The following is a 17,025-nucleotide window of genomic DNA, read 5'->3' on the forward strand; positions in this document are numbered from 1 at the left end:
AAAAACCTCCTCCAAAACAAAGAACAATCCTTCTCCAAAAAACCAAAAACCCCCCCATCTAAAAACAAAGTCTTGAATGGCTTTTATAGCCAAATTTTACAAGTGGAGTGGTTGGGGTGGTTTAGGTGGCCAATGGTGGTGGAGTTGGTGGCCAAGGTGGGTGGCCAACAAAGGTGGTGGAGTAGGTGGCCAAAGTTTTTATTTATTTATTTATTTATTTATTTTTTGTGTTTGGGTTGGGATTAGGTTGGGCCAAAATTGGGTTTGGGCTTGTAACTGGATAATAGGCTAGGTTTAATTCGGGTTTGGTTTTATTGGGTCCCGGGCAAAATTTAGGTCTTACAAGAGATATTAACATAAATTAGGAATTTCTACGGATTAAGTCTAGTGAATAAATTGTCTAATTCAAAAGTAATAAGTGAATTCTAAGTAGATTCTTCCTTGGGTATTGTCTTCTCCATCGGTTTTTCCTAAAGTACTTTGCAAACTTCATCTTTGTCGTAATCTTAGTTAATTATAAAATTAGTTTAGTTTAAAAACACACTTTAATTCTTAGGCTAGATAATAAAAAGATAGTAATTACTAGTACTTTTGGTCCTCGTGGATACGATATTTCCGGTCTCACCATAACTATACTACTGTTTGATAAGTGCACTTGCCTTAAGTCAAATTTTTAGTTAGTTACACGACCATCAATAATGCTAGCTCAAGTTGTAGCATTTTCATCCAAAAATATCCTATATGCTATAGGGAATGTATTTGGGTCTAACCATGCACAATTGCACATGATTCATCTTCTCAGGCATCATACAAGGCACTCCCACTATGAACCTATCACATTTTATGGCACTTGGACTTTCAACAGAACCACTTTGTGAACCTACTTGAGCTTTTGATAGAATCAAGAGACAAAACCCTCCACGAAAACCAATATCTAACAATTGTTGGTGCATCCCTTTACCTTTAAATCCATAAAATTCTAGATAATTAAAATTAAAGCACACCATCTAAAAAAATTACAACCTTGAAACATATTCTCATATGAGTTAAAAGGTTATTTATTTTTTAAATTTGTAGCAAAATTTGTAGCAAAATTTTTTTGAAAGAAAGTTTAATAAAAATTATTTGAAAATAATAAAATCTTCATAGCACTTATATCATCCTTTACTTATCAATAGCATTTAGGTTGAAGGCTTGATTATTATTTGATGTTTAGTGAACTTGTTTTCCAAAAAGAGTTCATTTCCTAACCCTAAATATTTTCAGGAATTAAGTTGAATTTTTAACTAAGTTTTTCTTTAAAATTTTCGAAGTTGAGTGGGTATCTAATTTTTTATTAAATTAAATTAAATTGATACAAAATAATTTTTTTAATGCATAAACTTTGATCAGTATGACCAATTCATTAATGAAAAAAAATGAAAAAAATAAATTCTGAATTCAAAGATAAATTGAATCATAATTTTTTTAAAGGTTAATATTATAATTTTATCATGTATTAATTTATGATTTCATGATTTTTTTAAAAGGATTAATTTTATTTATTTATTTTGACCATCATAACTTTTTGAGGCAAAAATACAATTAATATTTTATTTTGGGACCAACTATTGCTTACCTTTTTACCTTTGTCTCTGTTTGAATTGATGTGGTGAATCTTAAGAAGAGCAATGATTCAAAGACGTGTCGACTTGATTCTACAATTAAACATTTGAAGCAATAGTTGTAACATTGTTACCAGATACAGCGTAACCAAAACAATATGCTTGAGTTGCCTTATCTTTCAATTGGCCCGCCATTCAAATATATATAATTGCACCACAGCTAAGCTAAGACTTTCAAAGCCATCACAAAAGACTCCACTCACGGTTTGTTGCCTTCGCTCGTATTTATCCATTGTGGTTGCAAAATTCTGTCGGTGACGACGGTCTATAATCTTATAACACAATTTATTATTTTCTTCTAATAAATATACATATGGTTATAATGATATTTCTATTATAATAAAAAAAAATTGTCATGTAAGTAAAGTATATTGGGTTTCTTAGTTTATCCATTAATGGAAGTTTTGTTCAACTTCAAAATTTTGTTTGATTGCTAATTATTAGACACATTTATAACTCAATTCATTGAGTTGACATTACGAGTTAATTAAACACTAATTCAATTAAATAATAATTAAATAGTCACTTTTTTAAAAAGTAAATTATATTATTTTGAAGGTATTTTTTTTTATCTTTTTACGTTTTTAATACATAAAAATATACATAATAAGATTTGAACTTAGGACACAATAATCTTAAATATCTTTATTTTACCATTTCAACCACAACATTATTTGTATATAAATTATATATTTGTTACATAAATAAATTTTATAAATATTTATACTATACATTAAGCATTTGACCGAGTTGATATGTCACTCATCAACTAGGTTAATTTGATGGATCCCGAACTTAATTATAAAGTAATTAAAATTCATTCATTTTATAAAATAATAAATATTATTTTGTAGGTATTTTTATGATCTTTACTTTTTATTTTCTTTTGCATAAATTCTTTTCCTTACTTCATGAATATATCATAATCTAATATTCGTAATACGAATATGATAAAGCAAAAAAAAGTTAATTTTAATGTGTAATAATATAGAAAGAAACACATTGACAGTACGTGCCCATACGTGCTTGCTTCACGCAAATGATTTTGAATTTAATGATTTGATGACGAAGTTTTCTTAGTCCTTCATCCATAATCTAGAGACTCTTATAGATAACTATATGATTATGATGCTTGTCCTTTATATTATTAATGTAACAGAGACATGCACGTAACCATAAGAGTTAAAAAAGCTGTCTTGTCTTAAGCAAATTGAAGACACGTTTTTTGGCGTCTCACCTTCTAAATTATGTCCTTTTATTATAACGGTATAAATGATTTATACTTAGCTTTGATATTTTTTTCCCTTTTATAGGAATATTAAAATGCCAAGTGTTGATAATTCCAGACAGGAAATGACAGCAGGGAGGTCCAGAATCCTGAAATTATTTTGGTCAAACGACACCCTTTTTATTATTAATTTAGCAGCCATCCTTTACTGTCCCCAGCCTATTTAAGGTCTAATTTGCATGCAGTCCTTATGTTCTGGAAAATATTAGTCCCTTTGCTTTTCATTCCATAGATTTAATCTCTCTACGTATTTGATTTAAAGATTAATTTGTGTTTTTAATATGCCACACATTCAAATTTAACAGAAGTACATTAATACTTTTATCAATTAAATTTAATTGTTCAAGTTAAACAAGCATAGGGATTAAATTTCAAAAGTTTTAAGATTACAGGGACAGTGAACAAATTAAACCAAAATTTAATTACTCTTTTGAATCATCTTAAATTTTCAGCCTAATCCTAACTTTAAAAAAAGCTGATTATAAAGCTAATTAAACATCTAAGTGGATTAATTTTAAAATAATTATTTAATACATGAGTTTCAAAAAATTTTAACTTCACACCTGAGATTGAGATTTTATTATATGTTACTTAATTTATATTAAAATAATAAATAAAATATTTCACCAAAAAAATAATAATAATAAATAAAATATGTAATAAAATTACAACCAATTTCACGACCAGGGAAAACTCTTCGTCAGTGATGCAATTCGAAGAATAATTAGTTCCATTGTAGCAGCCTCTGCTTTAACCTGGCTGAAAGAATTCCCAGAATTTGCATTGTCAACATCAACTGCACCTAAAGATAATATAAGGTCAAAATCATTGTGGATCAGATTGATATCTTCTAGTAGAAGGCAAAGATTGATTTTTTTTTTCAAAATATTTTTGAAAATCCAATTTTTTAATCTCATGAACTTATGTTATTATACATTGACGGAATCCAATGTGCCTTTATTGAAATTTGAATCCTTATAAATAGACCATGCTTGGCTGCTCCATCTCCATATCATCAAAGCTTTCATATCCAACAATGTCTCTTCACTCTTCTCTCACCATGTCATTGCTGTCTTTCTCCTTCTTGTTGCTGTTTACTTTTAGTGCCAAAGCTGTTGTTCCTCCATCTGAAACTTTTAGGTTTGTCAACGACGGAGAATTTGGGCCGTTTGTTGTTGAATATGATGCAAATTACCGTGTCATAAGCATAGCTAATGCCCCCTTCCAGCTTGCGTTTTATAACACCACCCCTAATGCCTTCACCCTTGCGTTACGCATGGCTACAACGCGTTCCGAGTCGCTCTTCCGATGGGTTTGGGAGGCCAACAGGGGGAACCCTGTTCGCGAGAACGCCACGTTCTCTCTCGGGACTGACGGGAACCTTGTCTTGGCTGATGCCGATGGTCGGATTGCTTGGCAAAGTAACACTGCCAACAAAGGTGTGGTAGGGTTCCAATTGTTGCCTAATGGTAACATGGTGTTACACGATTCCAATGGCAAGTTCATTTGGCAAAGTTTTGATCATCCAACTGATACACTCTTGGTGGGTCAGTCGCTTAGAATCGGAGGGGCGACGAAGCTTGTGAGTCGGGCTTCTGCTCAAAACAATGTTGACGGAGCCTATAGCTTGGTGATGGAGCCTAAACAGTTGGTTTTGCAGTACAAGGGAATGAACTCTCCTAAACCACTTGTCTATTTCAAATCATCTGTTTGGCCAAGTACACAAGATGGTACTTTACAAACTGTGACACTAAATGTTGAGGAAACAAATGATGGCTTTGCTTATAACGTTTTGTTAGACTACACAGTGGCTAACTCGTCCATCGGGACCGGAAATCTCATCTTGACAAGGCCGAAATACAACAGCACATTGTCGATTCTTCGACTCGGGATCGATGGAAACCTGAGGGTTTTTACCTACTATGACAAGGTTGATTCACAGGCATGGGAAGAGACTTTCACTCTCTTCTCTAGGGACTCAATATGGGGCACTGAATGCGAACTGCCGGAGAGGTGTGGGAACTTTGGACTCTGTGAGGAGAACCAATGCGTTGCTTGCCCGTCAACAAACGGATTACTCGGTTGGAGCCAGAATTGTCAGCCGAAGAAGGTGAATTGTAGGCCGAATGGTTTCAGCTACTACAAGCTAGAAGGAGTTGACCATTTCATGAGCCAGTACAACGAAGGAGAAGGGATAAAGGAGAGTGATTGTGGGAGGAAATGCACCTCTGATTGCAAGTGTTTGGGGTACTTTTACCACAGGGAAACATCCAAATGTTGGATCGCTAATGAGTTGAAAACCCTTGCTAAAACCTCTAACTCTTCCCATGTTGGTTATATAAAGGCACCCAACAAGTGACGGGAATCCTATTAAGTATTTGTACTTTTTCCTCTGTATTTTCCAGTTTCTTTATTGTAAGCTAATAAGTATTTGTAAGTTTGAATTACAAATTAAAGTTTTATTTAAAAGTATCAATCAAGTGTATTTGTAGTCAATAAACTCAATTCGAAATGCATTGAGTGGATCAAGTGCAAGTTCTCATGGCTCTTCTCTTTTGGCGCATAAACGAATAGACAGAATGGTACAGAATAGTAAAGGAACTCTGTAGTGTTCCCAGAATAGGAAAACTATTTTTGTTAATCAATACTTATTTTTCTTAAAATCTTAAATTAAATTAAATTAAATTGATACCATTAACTTGAAATATCGTGATCTAAAATTTCTATATTGCATCATGCTTTGATTGGTATTATCAATATAATATTGAGAAAAGGGGATGGAAGATAACAGAATTTAAATTCATATAATTTAAGTGCTTGTGAGAAGCTTTCATTATTGCTCTAAATATCTGTTGGTTTAGTTGATATGATCAAACGTTGAAAAAAATTTTATTTTTTTAAGGAATTTATCGAAGTGAATTAATCCTTCATATTATGTAAGTTTATTAAGAGATTAAATATTAATCACGATTTTTAAAGGTGCTTTATACTTAGGACAAGTACCAAAACCTTAATCATTGATGAAGGTAGGAGAAAATTTTATATCTTCCCTAAACAATTGGAATATATTTAAATTGTGAAGTTGAAATATGAAAGCAATTAATAGCTAAAATTTTGTTACCAGATACAGCGCAATCTAAACCACAAGCGAGGGTCCCGTAGAGATGCTTTGTTGCCTTATCTTCCAACCGGCCCGCCATTTAGATGTAATTGCACCACAGCTAAGCTTGATGTCTTCAAGACTTTCAAAGCCGTCACAAAAGACTCAAACCAACGGTGGCTTGCTCGTGTTTATCCATTACAATATCTCCTAACACTGAAAAATTAGTAAAGTATATTTTTATAAATAAAGTAATTATATTATTATGAAGGTATTTGTATTTTTTTATATTTTTATATAAAATTAATATAAATTTAATTACGATGAAATTTGAATTCATAATATAATGAATTTTAAATATTTAATTTTATTTTTTAAATCACATATAATTTCTACCTCAAGTTTTAATAAATATATTATTGTTACATAAATCGTGGGTATGACTTAATTTAATAAATTGTTAAATAACTTATGAACATCTCTTTTATCACTAAAATTTTAAACTAAAAGTGAATAATTTATTTACCTAAATAAATATAAATGTGTAGTTAAGGTTTAGTGCAGGGGCTTTGGCCTCCTAAAAATTAGAAAATTAAAATTCTAGTTCTCTGTAAATGATCAAATTATAAATTAATATAAGGGAAAATTCTGCTTTGGTTTTCTAAAAAATTTCCGAATTCACCCCTAGTTTAGGGCATTATTTTCATAAACATATTGAATTAGTTAATTAGATCAGTTGAACCGAGAATCAACTGAAGTAGTACTAAATACACAAATCATCATCTATACCTATACCAAAATTATTTTTATCAGATGCACTAACATTGAAAACTATTTTTTTTCACAAGTAAGTTGGTGGTGGTGACAAATGTCTCATTTATTTAATTTTTAAAAAAAATTAAAACTATTCAAAAGATACTCATCATCATGGTAAGAATACAAGTGAATTTATGATAAACTAAATAATTATCTATTACTTATTGGTCGATTGAATTGATGCCACGAGATGAAAATCACTTATAAATAATTATAAGACACGTTAAAATATACATATAGTGACCTAAACCTAAGAGACACTACTTTAGTTTCCTTGCTGAACTTCAAAACTTTATTTGCTTGCCAGTAAATATAGATAAAAATAATAATACAAGTAGGATATGATATGATTGGTTATCCCCACGATTGTAGATATAAATTTTGTTTTACAATTAAAAATATAGAAAGGAAGATCACTTAGACACACTACGTGTCCCAGCTTGCCTTTACGCAAAATGATAATGAATTTATTTATTAATGTTTTGATGACCAAGTTTTTCCATAATCTTGACCTCTTAATAAATAATTTACATGATGCTGACCCTCTAAATTTAACTAATTAAATCCTATTTATTTATCAATATTTTATAAATCTTAAAACATGACAAATTATGAAATAATCTAACAGAGACATGCACGTAACCATAGGGTTTATAAGAACTGTCTTGTCTGTAGCAAATTGAAGAAACGTTTTTTGGCGTCTCACCTTCTAAATTATGTCGTTTTATTATAGTATAAATGATTGATGCTTTAGCTTTGATTTTTGTTTTCCCTTTTATAGGAATATTAAAATGCCAAGTGTAGATAATGCAAGACAGGAAATGACAGCGGGTGGGCCTAGAATCCTGAAATTATTTTGGTCAAGCAAGGCCCTTGTAATTATTAATTGAGCAGCCAACTTTTGCCAAACTATTAAAGTTGAGGTCTTATTCTTCCTCCACTCCCTGTAATATCGAGAACTTTAAATTTAAGTCCTACCTTTCATACTAGTCCCTTTACTTGTTTGTTTGAAAATTAAAGTACAATTGATGACACTTTTATTGAATTTGAGTTATCAATTGGACTTCATTCAATTTTTAAATCAGACTTTTGATTTTTTTTTAAGTTTTACTATTACAAATACAATACAAGTACAAATATATGTCCGATCAACTATAATATAGAATCAAACCAACACAAAGGCAAAACCCTCACATGGTAAATGTGTATGGTGAGACAAGAGACTCATTGCAATTATGCATGATGAACTCAAACTTGGGTATTCAAATTTAAAGAAATTTCATTAATACTATTATCAATTAAACTTTAAATTTTAAGTTAAACAACCGGAGGGATTTAATTTTTGGAGCTAAAGACATAGGGATTAAATTTTAAAGGTCTTAAGATTACACAGACTGTGGGGAGAATTAAACCAAAATTTAATTACTCTCTTTTCAATCGACTTAAATATTTAGCCTAAGTCAATCCTAATCCTAAATTTAAGAGAAGCTAATTAAACATTTAAATGGCTTACTTCTGAAGGGAAAATTGTTCAGTCGGCGGTGCAATTCGAAGAATAATTATAGTTCCATTGTAGCAGCCTCTGCTTTAACTTGGCTGACCAGATTTTGGAATATCAACATCGATTGCACCTAAGATAATATAAGGTCAAAATCATTGTGGATCAGATTGATATCTTCTAGTAGAAGGCAAAGATTGTGTTTTTTTTTTCAAAATATTTTTGAAAACCCAATTTTTTAATCTCATGAATCTATTTTATTATACCTTTGATGGTATGCAATGTGCCTTCATTGAATCCTTATAAATAGACCATGCTTGGTTGCTCCATCTCCATATCATCAAAGCTACCATATCCAAAAATGTCTCTTTACCCTTCTCTCACCATGTCATTGCTGTCTTTTTCCTTGTTGTTGCTGTTTGCTTTTAGTGCCAAAGCTGTTGTTCCCCCATCTGAAACTTTTAGGTTTGTCAACGAAGGGGAATTTGGGCCTTTTATTGTTGAATATGGTGCAGATTACCGTGTCATAAGCATAGCTAATGCCCCCTTCCAGCTTGCGTTTTATAACACCACCCCTAATGCCTTCACCCTTGCGTTACGCATGGCTACAACGCGTTCGGAGTCGCTCTTCCGATGGGTTTGGGAGGCCAACAGGGGGAACCCTGTTCGCGAGAACGCCACGTTCTCTCTCGGGACTGACGGGAACCTTGTCTTGGCTGATGCCGATGGTCGGATTGCTTGGCAAAGTAACACTGCCAACAAAGGTGTGGTAGGGTTCCAATTGTTGCCTAATGGTAACATGGTGTTACACGATTCCAATGGCAAGTTCATTTGGCAAAGTTTTGATCATCCAACTGATACACTCTTGGTGGGTCAGTCGCTTAGAGCCGGAGGGGCGACGAAGCTTGTGAGTCGGGCTTCTGCTCAAAACAATGTCAACGGAGCCTATAGCTTGGTGATGGAGCCTAAACAGTTGGTTTTGCAGTACAAGGGAATGAACTCTCCTAAACCACTTGTCTATTTCAAATCATCCGTTTGGCCAAGTACACAAGATGGTACTTTACAAACTGTGACACTAAATGTCGAGGAAACAAATGATGGTTTTGCTTATGACGTTTTGTTAGACTACACAGCGGCTAACTCGGCCATCGGGACCGGAAATCTCATCTTGATAAGGCCGAAATATAACAGCACATTGTCGATTCTTCGACTCGGGATCGATGGAAACCTGAGGGTTTTTACCTACTATGACAAGGTTGATTCACAAGCATGGGAAGAGACTTTCACTCTCTTCTCTAGGGACTCAATATGGGGCAATGAATGCGAACTGCCGGAGAGGTGTGGGAACTTTGGACTCTGTGAGGAGAACCAATGCGTTGCTTGCCCGTCACCAAACGGATTACTCGGTTGGAGCCAGAATTGTCAGCCGAAGAAGGTGAACTGTAGACCGAACGATTTTAGCTACTACAAGCTAGAAGGAGTGAACCATTTCATGAGCCAGTACAATGAAGGAGAAGGGATAAAGGAGAGTGATTGTGGGAGGAAATGCACCTCTGATTGCAAGTGCTTGGGGTACTTTTACCACAGGGAAACATCCAAATGTTGGATCGCTAATGAGTTGAAAACCCTTGCTAAAACCTCTAACTCTTCCCATGTTGGTTACATAAAGGCACCCAACAAGTGATGGGAATCCTATTAAGTATTTGTACTTTTCCTCTGTATTTTCCAGTTTATATTTTGTCTGCTAATAAGTAGTTGTGAGTTTGAGTTACATATTAAAAGTAATTAAAGTTTGTTTACAATTATCTATTAATGTATATGTAGTCAATAAACTGAATTTAAAATATATTTCCTGGATTAAGTTCAAGTTTTCATTGCTTTTCGGATTCGGGTTCTTTTTAGTGTATGAATGAATCGAGACTGAACAGAAAAGGAACTCTGTAATCTTCAAAGTAGAGTGAAAACTCAATTTGAACAATGCCAGAAGTAAGATGACGAAGTTTAATGTTATAAAAGTATAAACTATAAAGCACCCACAGTAATCTATATCTCCATTTCTGAATCTACTAATCCTGAACCCGTGAACAAAATAAAAAAAATCATGAACTCGGCAATGTAAATTGGTTAAAACTAGAACCTGCTGTTTAACATTTTGTGACCTCTGTTAAAATGTGAAAAGATTACGGAAGCTACTGCCGAGAGGTTCCAAAACCTAGAAAACGGTCAACAATTTTGGCGACAGATTTGGCCAAGCTATCTGTAGCTTCCTGGGTGGAGGCTTCTGCATAAACACGAATGACATCCTTTGTACCTGATGGTCGTATGAAACACCGGCCTTTAGGGTACTTCACTGCATTTTGTATAAAAATTTCCAAAAATATCCCACAAAAGTGAGATTAATCGAACCATACAATAAGCCGAGTATAAGCACCAAAACATGCATTGAGATAAAATCAATGGCAAAATTTTACCAGTTTCAGCATCAATGGCTTCTTGAATGCCAGGGGGTCTAATAGCTACGGTTTCGGCATTTGTTGTTGCAACAGGACAGCTGTTCTGTCTACAACTTTGACCTAACACAAGCAATGGAAACATACAATCAATATATTTTTTAGCTAATTTTGCGCACTTATATCATACTTTCTCCCTTGTAAGGTGCAAAAGAAAAGGTCTTAGTCAAAATATGGAAAACTAGCGAGAAAAAGTAGATATAAACTCTGCTATAGATGAGAGAGTGATACAGAAAACTGACCTTAAGTTGTCCATCAATGTATTGACCAACCCTTCTGTTGCAAAATAGCCTCAACCGAGAGCAAGCAACTCAAAGCATCTCCAACAGCTTGGTTGATCAATTTAATCACTGAGAGTAGTCTTATAGCAGCTTTCTGTTGTCCAGATCCTCAAAAAAAAAAAAGAAAATAATACTTTATAAACTATCATTGATAATTCTTAAAAGAAAAGGACTTCATTCATAAATTACCTTCAGACGCCAAACCGAGTTCATTGTTCCTGGCCTCTAACCAAGACAACCAGGATTCCAATATCAAACTCAGCAGCTTTCTCATGCAAGTGTTTCCCCTGTAGGAGTAAAAATGACTTCCAAATCCAACTGTTTGAGATAATCGGCGGATGCTCCATTAGCATAAGCTGTCTGTACAATACCAAGTCGAGTTTGAGAATTATTATTTGGTTTTTCATTGCCATCCTTGGCTAGAATGCTCGGTTGCTCTTTGATGAATAAAGCGAATAAGGTTAATATTTAGTCCCCGCCAACTAGATCAAATTTTCTGCTACTGTTAGTTCAGACCGAAAAATATACGAGGCGATCAGCATCGCCATCCAAACTTGCGCACCTGATAAGGAAAAATTCGGAGCATGACCAGATTTCATAACATACACCAGAAATACCATAGCAACTATCATACGAAAAATACAGTCAAATATCATCATGAATCAACCATCCAAAATAGCTTTCGTACTAGTCAATGAGTGATCATCGAAAGTTTGTAAATGACGACGACATGAAATATCAAACACCAGTTATAAAAAGAAAAGAACATTACAAGTTTGTTTCATGTTTAGTTGTCATCTTATTTAACATATGCACTTGTCAGAAAGAGTTGAAATCAAAATGAGCCTTTAACCTTTGATCAACAATTCAGCAGATGCAAGACTAATTAGCTTGTAAACAGTTGATAACAGTAATTTACTCCCAAATATGAAGAGATAGCGCACCTTAATCCAACATCATTGGAACCAATTCAACGTGGAACAACCTTCTGTTTCTGTACGTAATCGGCACCAACCCCATCATTGAACACTAAAATGTAGCACCAATCTTGAAGCAGCCAATATCCCTGTCGTAACCATTTTTTTTTGAAAAACGACAGGAATCGACTTGGAAAATGAACACAAAAAAGGGAGTCGCCACCGATCCTTTTTGACTAGGTGTGATCGGGTCACCTCGTTAAAGTGGTTATTTTTTAATAAATAACTTGATTTATTTAAACAACAATTTTGGTCTATGCAAATCAAGAAAACAGGTTCGGGAGTCGGTTACGCACGAGGAAGGATTAGCACCCTCGATACGCCCAAAACTGGTACCTAGTTGATTAATTAGTGTCTTAGTGTTGAAGATTGAAAACTTGAAAGAATTTAAGATACGATCCTTTGTTGTAAAGTGAACATTGAAATGTCAGACATTCTCGTCTCAAGGCAACGACATGTTATATCCAGTGAGTTAGGATACGGCATCTCGAACTTTTGAGAATGAGCTTGCCTTGTATTTAAAATAAATATATTTTGACCTCTTTTAAAAGGATATTCGGTTAATTAGAGTGAACGAAGAAAATCGAGACCCAGTAAGTTAGGGCACGTTTCCTCGAATTCCCGAACACCGAACATTGCCTTTACTTGTAAAAGATCTTGTTTCGAAGTTTCAAAGTGTCATACCCGGTAAGTTAGGGCACCACGTTTCGTATCTCCGAAAATAAGCATTTTTAAGACTTGTATCGTGATTTTAAAAGAATACTCCGTTATTTAGGTTAAATGAGAAAAGTCAAAACCCAGTAAGTTAGGGCACGATTATCTTGAATTACCTAATAACAGATTTTGCTTTTATGAAAGAATTGTTTTAATATATTGAGCAAAAAGTAACGCGATTTATTGTAAGACATAAAAGCATAATATGGTATTAACACGTACAAGAACATAATAATAGGTGTGACTATGTCAAAGATAATAATATGAGCAAGTATAAAAGACGAAATAATATTGAAGGTTAGAAATATGTGAATGTAAACATGTACGTGAGAAAAATGAAGTAATTGAATACGCAAGCAAATAAATAGATAAATGTAACAAAAAATGGCAAAATAAAATGACAATGATAACGACAGTAGTATATACATATATGTATTAAGGTACATACATAATAATAGAAGTAATAAGAAATATATGAGAAAAGTATATATGTACATAATAATAATATAATATTTAAAAATGCATATGCATAGCGTACATATAAAAACGTATACGTAATATAATAAAAATATATAGTATATATATATACATGTTAGTAATAATAATAATGATGAAAGCAATAATGCAATAGTGACGACAATGAAAGATATAATAACGATAATAACAATACAAAGATAATAACAATACAAAAAACATTACATAAACATACATTGAAAATAGATATACCTATAACTAATAATACGAGCGATATATGCATACTATATATAAAGGCATATACGATACATACATATATATATTAGAAATGGTAATAATGTGAAAAAACAATTATTAATAATATTATATAAATATATATAAATAAATACCTAATAATATTAAAGGCATATACGTAATATATACATAGTATACAAAACAAAACATACACGTAATATATTAAAATATATACATGGTATTAAAAAGGAGGAATATACATATATATATACCTATATAAAAAAATATAGACAAAATATAATATTAACATACATATGCGTTAATAAGAATAATATTGAAACTATTAATAATACTTTATAACATATATATATAATAAAATGATAATAATGAACTATTAACAAAAATACAACAATAATAAAATATGATATTATAAATAATATTAAAATTAAATTAGAATAATGAGGAAAAGTAAAAAAAAGGGATGAAATTGAATTAATAGTGGAATTTTGAGGCGAATTTCAAATAAATGAAGGAAAAAGGGGATTAATTTGAACACGCGAGCAACCAGGAGGGACCAAAGGAGTAAATATCCCGATCTACTAAAACGGCGCAGTTCGCAAAGGTACCAAATTGAAAACAAAGTAAATTTTAGGGCCAAATTAAAATTAAATAAGACTCAATTGTAAAGCCTTGGAAAAGCGGAAGGACTGAAGGCACAAATAACCCCTCAGTCCAAAAACACGCGGACCCTGGGCATAGGCGGGTCGGGTCCTCGGGTCATTGCCTGAAACGGAGTCGTTTCTACGTTTTAGACTGGGCACCAAAACGGTGCCGTTTTGGTAGGCTATAAAAGCCTGAAAATTTCTAAAAATTTCATTTTAGCTGCTGAAGAGAAAAAAAAAGGGGGGGAGAAAGAGGGGAGAGGGGCGATTCCCGGCCAGGGGGGCCGGTCACCGGCCGGTCGCAGGAACGCCGTGTGCCACCGTCGCCAGCCACCGTGCACGGTGGCTGAAAATCTAAAAAAGGGTATATTTTTTTATTTTTATTTTTATATATTTGTGTATGCTGTTTTTTTAATATAAAATAGAGAAAGATATGTATGAATGGGTCCAAAATAAGGAAAAATGAAAAGAAGATGGATAAACCTTCGGCTCGAAATCTTTGGACTGCCTTCTCTGTTTTCGCTGCGACTTTATGCTTATCTTTGGATCTGTTTTTGTGTTCTGTATTTAAAACCAAAATGTTGTTCTTATTTCACTAATGCCGAATGTTACAAATGGATTCAGCCTTTTATAGGCATTTTTTCTACAACTTGCTTCTTGCTTTCTGTCTTGTCTTGTTAATGCATCGCAGGTGCTTGTGGCGGTGGACTTGATGGGGCGGTGCTGCAGCAAAGACGGTGGATGGGATGGGGAGCATGTGCTGAACGGCTAGAGTTTTAGGTTTTCCTTCATTTTTCTTTAATGTATTGGGCTAGGTTATTTGTTTTAGGTCTTTAGTGGGCTTTGGGTCTGTTGGGTTTATGGGTAGTTATTTGGGGGTTTTGGGTCTGTTGGGTTTATGGGTAGTTATTTGTTTAGTTTGGGTTTGGGGGTTTTGGGCCCAAAATTGGGCTTGTACAGCTGCCCCTCTTTGCTTGTTGTCGTGTAACGAGAACAGAGCAAAGACTTAAGAAAGACCAATTTTGCCTGGTCTCACCATGTTTAGACTTGTTTAGCGCTCCTTTTCTCCAGGTAGCTTCATTTCAATCTTGTTGTTTCGTTCCGCTTCACTACCCTACTGCAACTCTATGGAGATAAGACATGTGACTTCGACTAACTCTACTGAAACTTCAAGGAGATTTACTATGGCTTCAATCACTTCGCTGAAACTTCAAGGAGATCTGCTATGGCTTGTAACCTCTTCAGCTCCATTTTAAAGAGAAGAGATTTGTAATTTCTAGCCTGTTACCCTACTGTATAGGGATTCAAGGTCTGTAAATTTGGCTTGTTACCCTACTGCTTAGGGGGTTAAGCCCATTATCTTCGATCTGTTTCCCTACTGCTTAGGGGGTTAAGATCTATAAATTCAGTCTGCTCCATTGCGACTTCAGGGAGACAAGATCTGTAATTTTCAGCCTATTACCCTACTGCTTAGGGGGTTAAGGTCTGTCATCATTGATATGTTTCCCTACTGCTTAGGGTAATAAGATCTGTAAATCCTCAGCTTGTTACCCTACAGCTTAGGGAGTCTTGGTGGTTTGAATCTGCTTCACTGCATTCGAGGAGGCAAGATTCGATGTATTTGATCTGCTCCACTGCAACTTCAGGGAGGCAAGATCTGTGATTTTCAGCCTATTACCCTACTGCTTAGGGGGTTAAGGCCCACTTTCTTTGATTTGTTTCCCTACTGCTTAGGGTGATAAGATCTGCAAATTTGGCTTGTCACCCTACTGCTTAGGGGGTTAAAGCCTTTTGAATTCAACCTGTTACCCTATTGCTTAGGGGTTTAAGGTCTGTAAATTTAGTCTGCTCCACTGCGACTTCAAGGAGATGAGACTTGTAACTTCAATCTGCTTCGCTGAGACTTCAAGAAGACAGGATTCGCTGGATTTGATCTGTTCCACTGTTACCCTACTGCTTAGGGGTTTAAGGCTTGGTGATTTCACTGATTCTTGGGACATGACCTGTAGAATCAGTTCCATGTATTTATGCTTATGCCAAAGAATTAGGATGCTATGATCAAAGTGAATCAAACGCTCCTAATTAGATGCATTATGAATGATCTATGAATGTATGGGTGCAACATGTGGTGAGCATGAGTCCCTTTTAATGTTTAGGTTGCTATTGCTCTTTGTTCATCAAGGTTCTTTCTCTGAAAAGGTACTCTGTCTTCTTGTTCAGCTTAAATTTTGAACAGAAAACCCGAAGAGGTGGTCCCAATTTATACTCTTTCTTTTCAGATGCTTCCAATCTTTGAGTTTGGTTAGTTCTAAATAATAATCTTGTTTCAGGTTCCTGTACTATTTAGAAACTTTCAGGGTAATGTGTAAAACTCTTTTTGCAAAAATGGTTTTAGTCCATTAATCTTCATTTCAATGCAAAATGCTTGAAAAAGATCATAACAATGACAAAACTGAAATTTATCAGAAACAATATTTGAAGGGAATATATTAATCATAGTCAACAAACATTGCTGGAATACAAAATGAATAAAAGGGGATAGGTGCCCCAGATATCGCAGCGTGAGCTTCTCTGTACTGACTTCTTGAGGACTCCCCCTTTTTTTTTGCCCAATATGTGTTTAGGGGATCTAGAGTACTCTTGCAGATGCCCCAAGATGTAACATCTCTCCTCCTTGTTAATTTAGGTATCATAAGACCATCGCATGCCCCACCTTTGATCAAAATTTGAATCGCCCTTTACGGGTTTTCAATTCAAAATCCCTTTAGTCTCAAAGTGCTCTTTGCGAGTTTTCACCCTGGCCTCTC

General features: G+C 34.1%; 2 protein-coding genes across 2 annotated transcripts; both read left to right on the plus strand.

Annotated features, from left to right (window-relative positions):
• Nucleotides 1-3,772: 3,772 nt before the first annotated feature.
• On the plus strand, nt 3,773-5,424 carry LOC107915839 (epidermis-specific secreted glycoprotein EP1). The gene has a single exon (XM_041075024.1). The coding sequence runs from the start codon at nt 3,941-3,943 to the stop codon at nt 5,309-5,311; it is 1,371 nt and encodes a 456-aa protein (XP_040930958.1). The 5' UTR covers nt 3,773-3,940; the 3' UTR covers nt 5,312-5,424.
• A 2,970-nt stretch (nt 5,425-8,394) lies between these two features.
• Nucleotides 8,395-10,227, plus strand: LOC107917198 (epidermis-specific secreted glycoprotein EP1). Its single transcript, XM_016846574.2, has one exon. The coding sequence runs from the start codon at nt 8,680-8,682 to the stop codon at nt 10,048-10,050; it is 1,371 nt and encodes a 456-aa protein (XP_016702063.2). The 5' UTR covers nt 8,395-8,679; the 3' UTR covers nt 10,051-10,227.
• Nucleotides 10,228-17,025: the final 6,798 nt, after the last annotated feature.

Source organism: Gossypium hirsutum, chromosome A01, assembly GCF_007990345.1.
Source record: "Gossypium hirsutum isolate 1008001.06 chromosome A01, Gossypium_hirsutum_v2.1, whole genome shotgun sequence".
NCBI lineage: Eukaryota > Viridiplantae > Streptophyta > Magnoliopsida > Malvales > Malvaceae > Gossypium > Gossypium hirsutum.

Bases quoted from the DNA above. Each gene is read 5' to 3' on its own strand.
- LOC107917198 (XM_016846574.2), top strand. From the start codon at position 8,680: ATGCTTGGTTGCTCCATCTCCATATCATCAAAGCTACCATATCCAAAA.
- LOC107915839 (XM_041075024.1), top strand. From the start codon at position 3,941: ATGCTTGGCTGCTCCATCTCCATATCATCAAAGCTTTCATATCCAACA.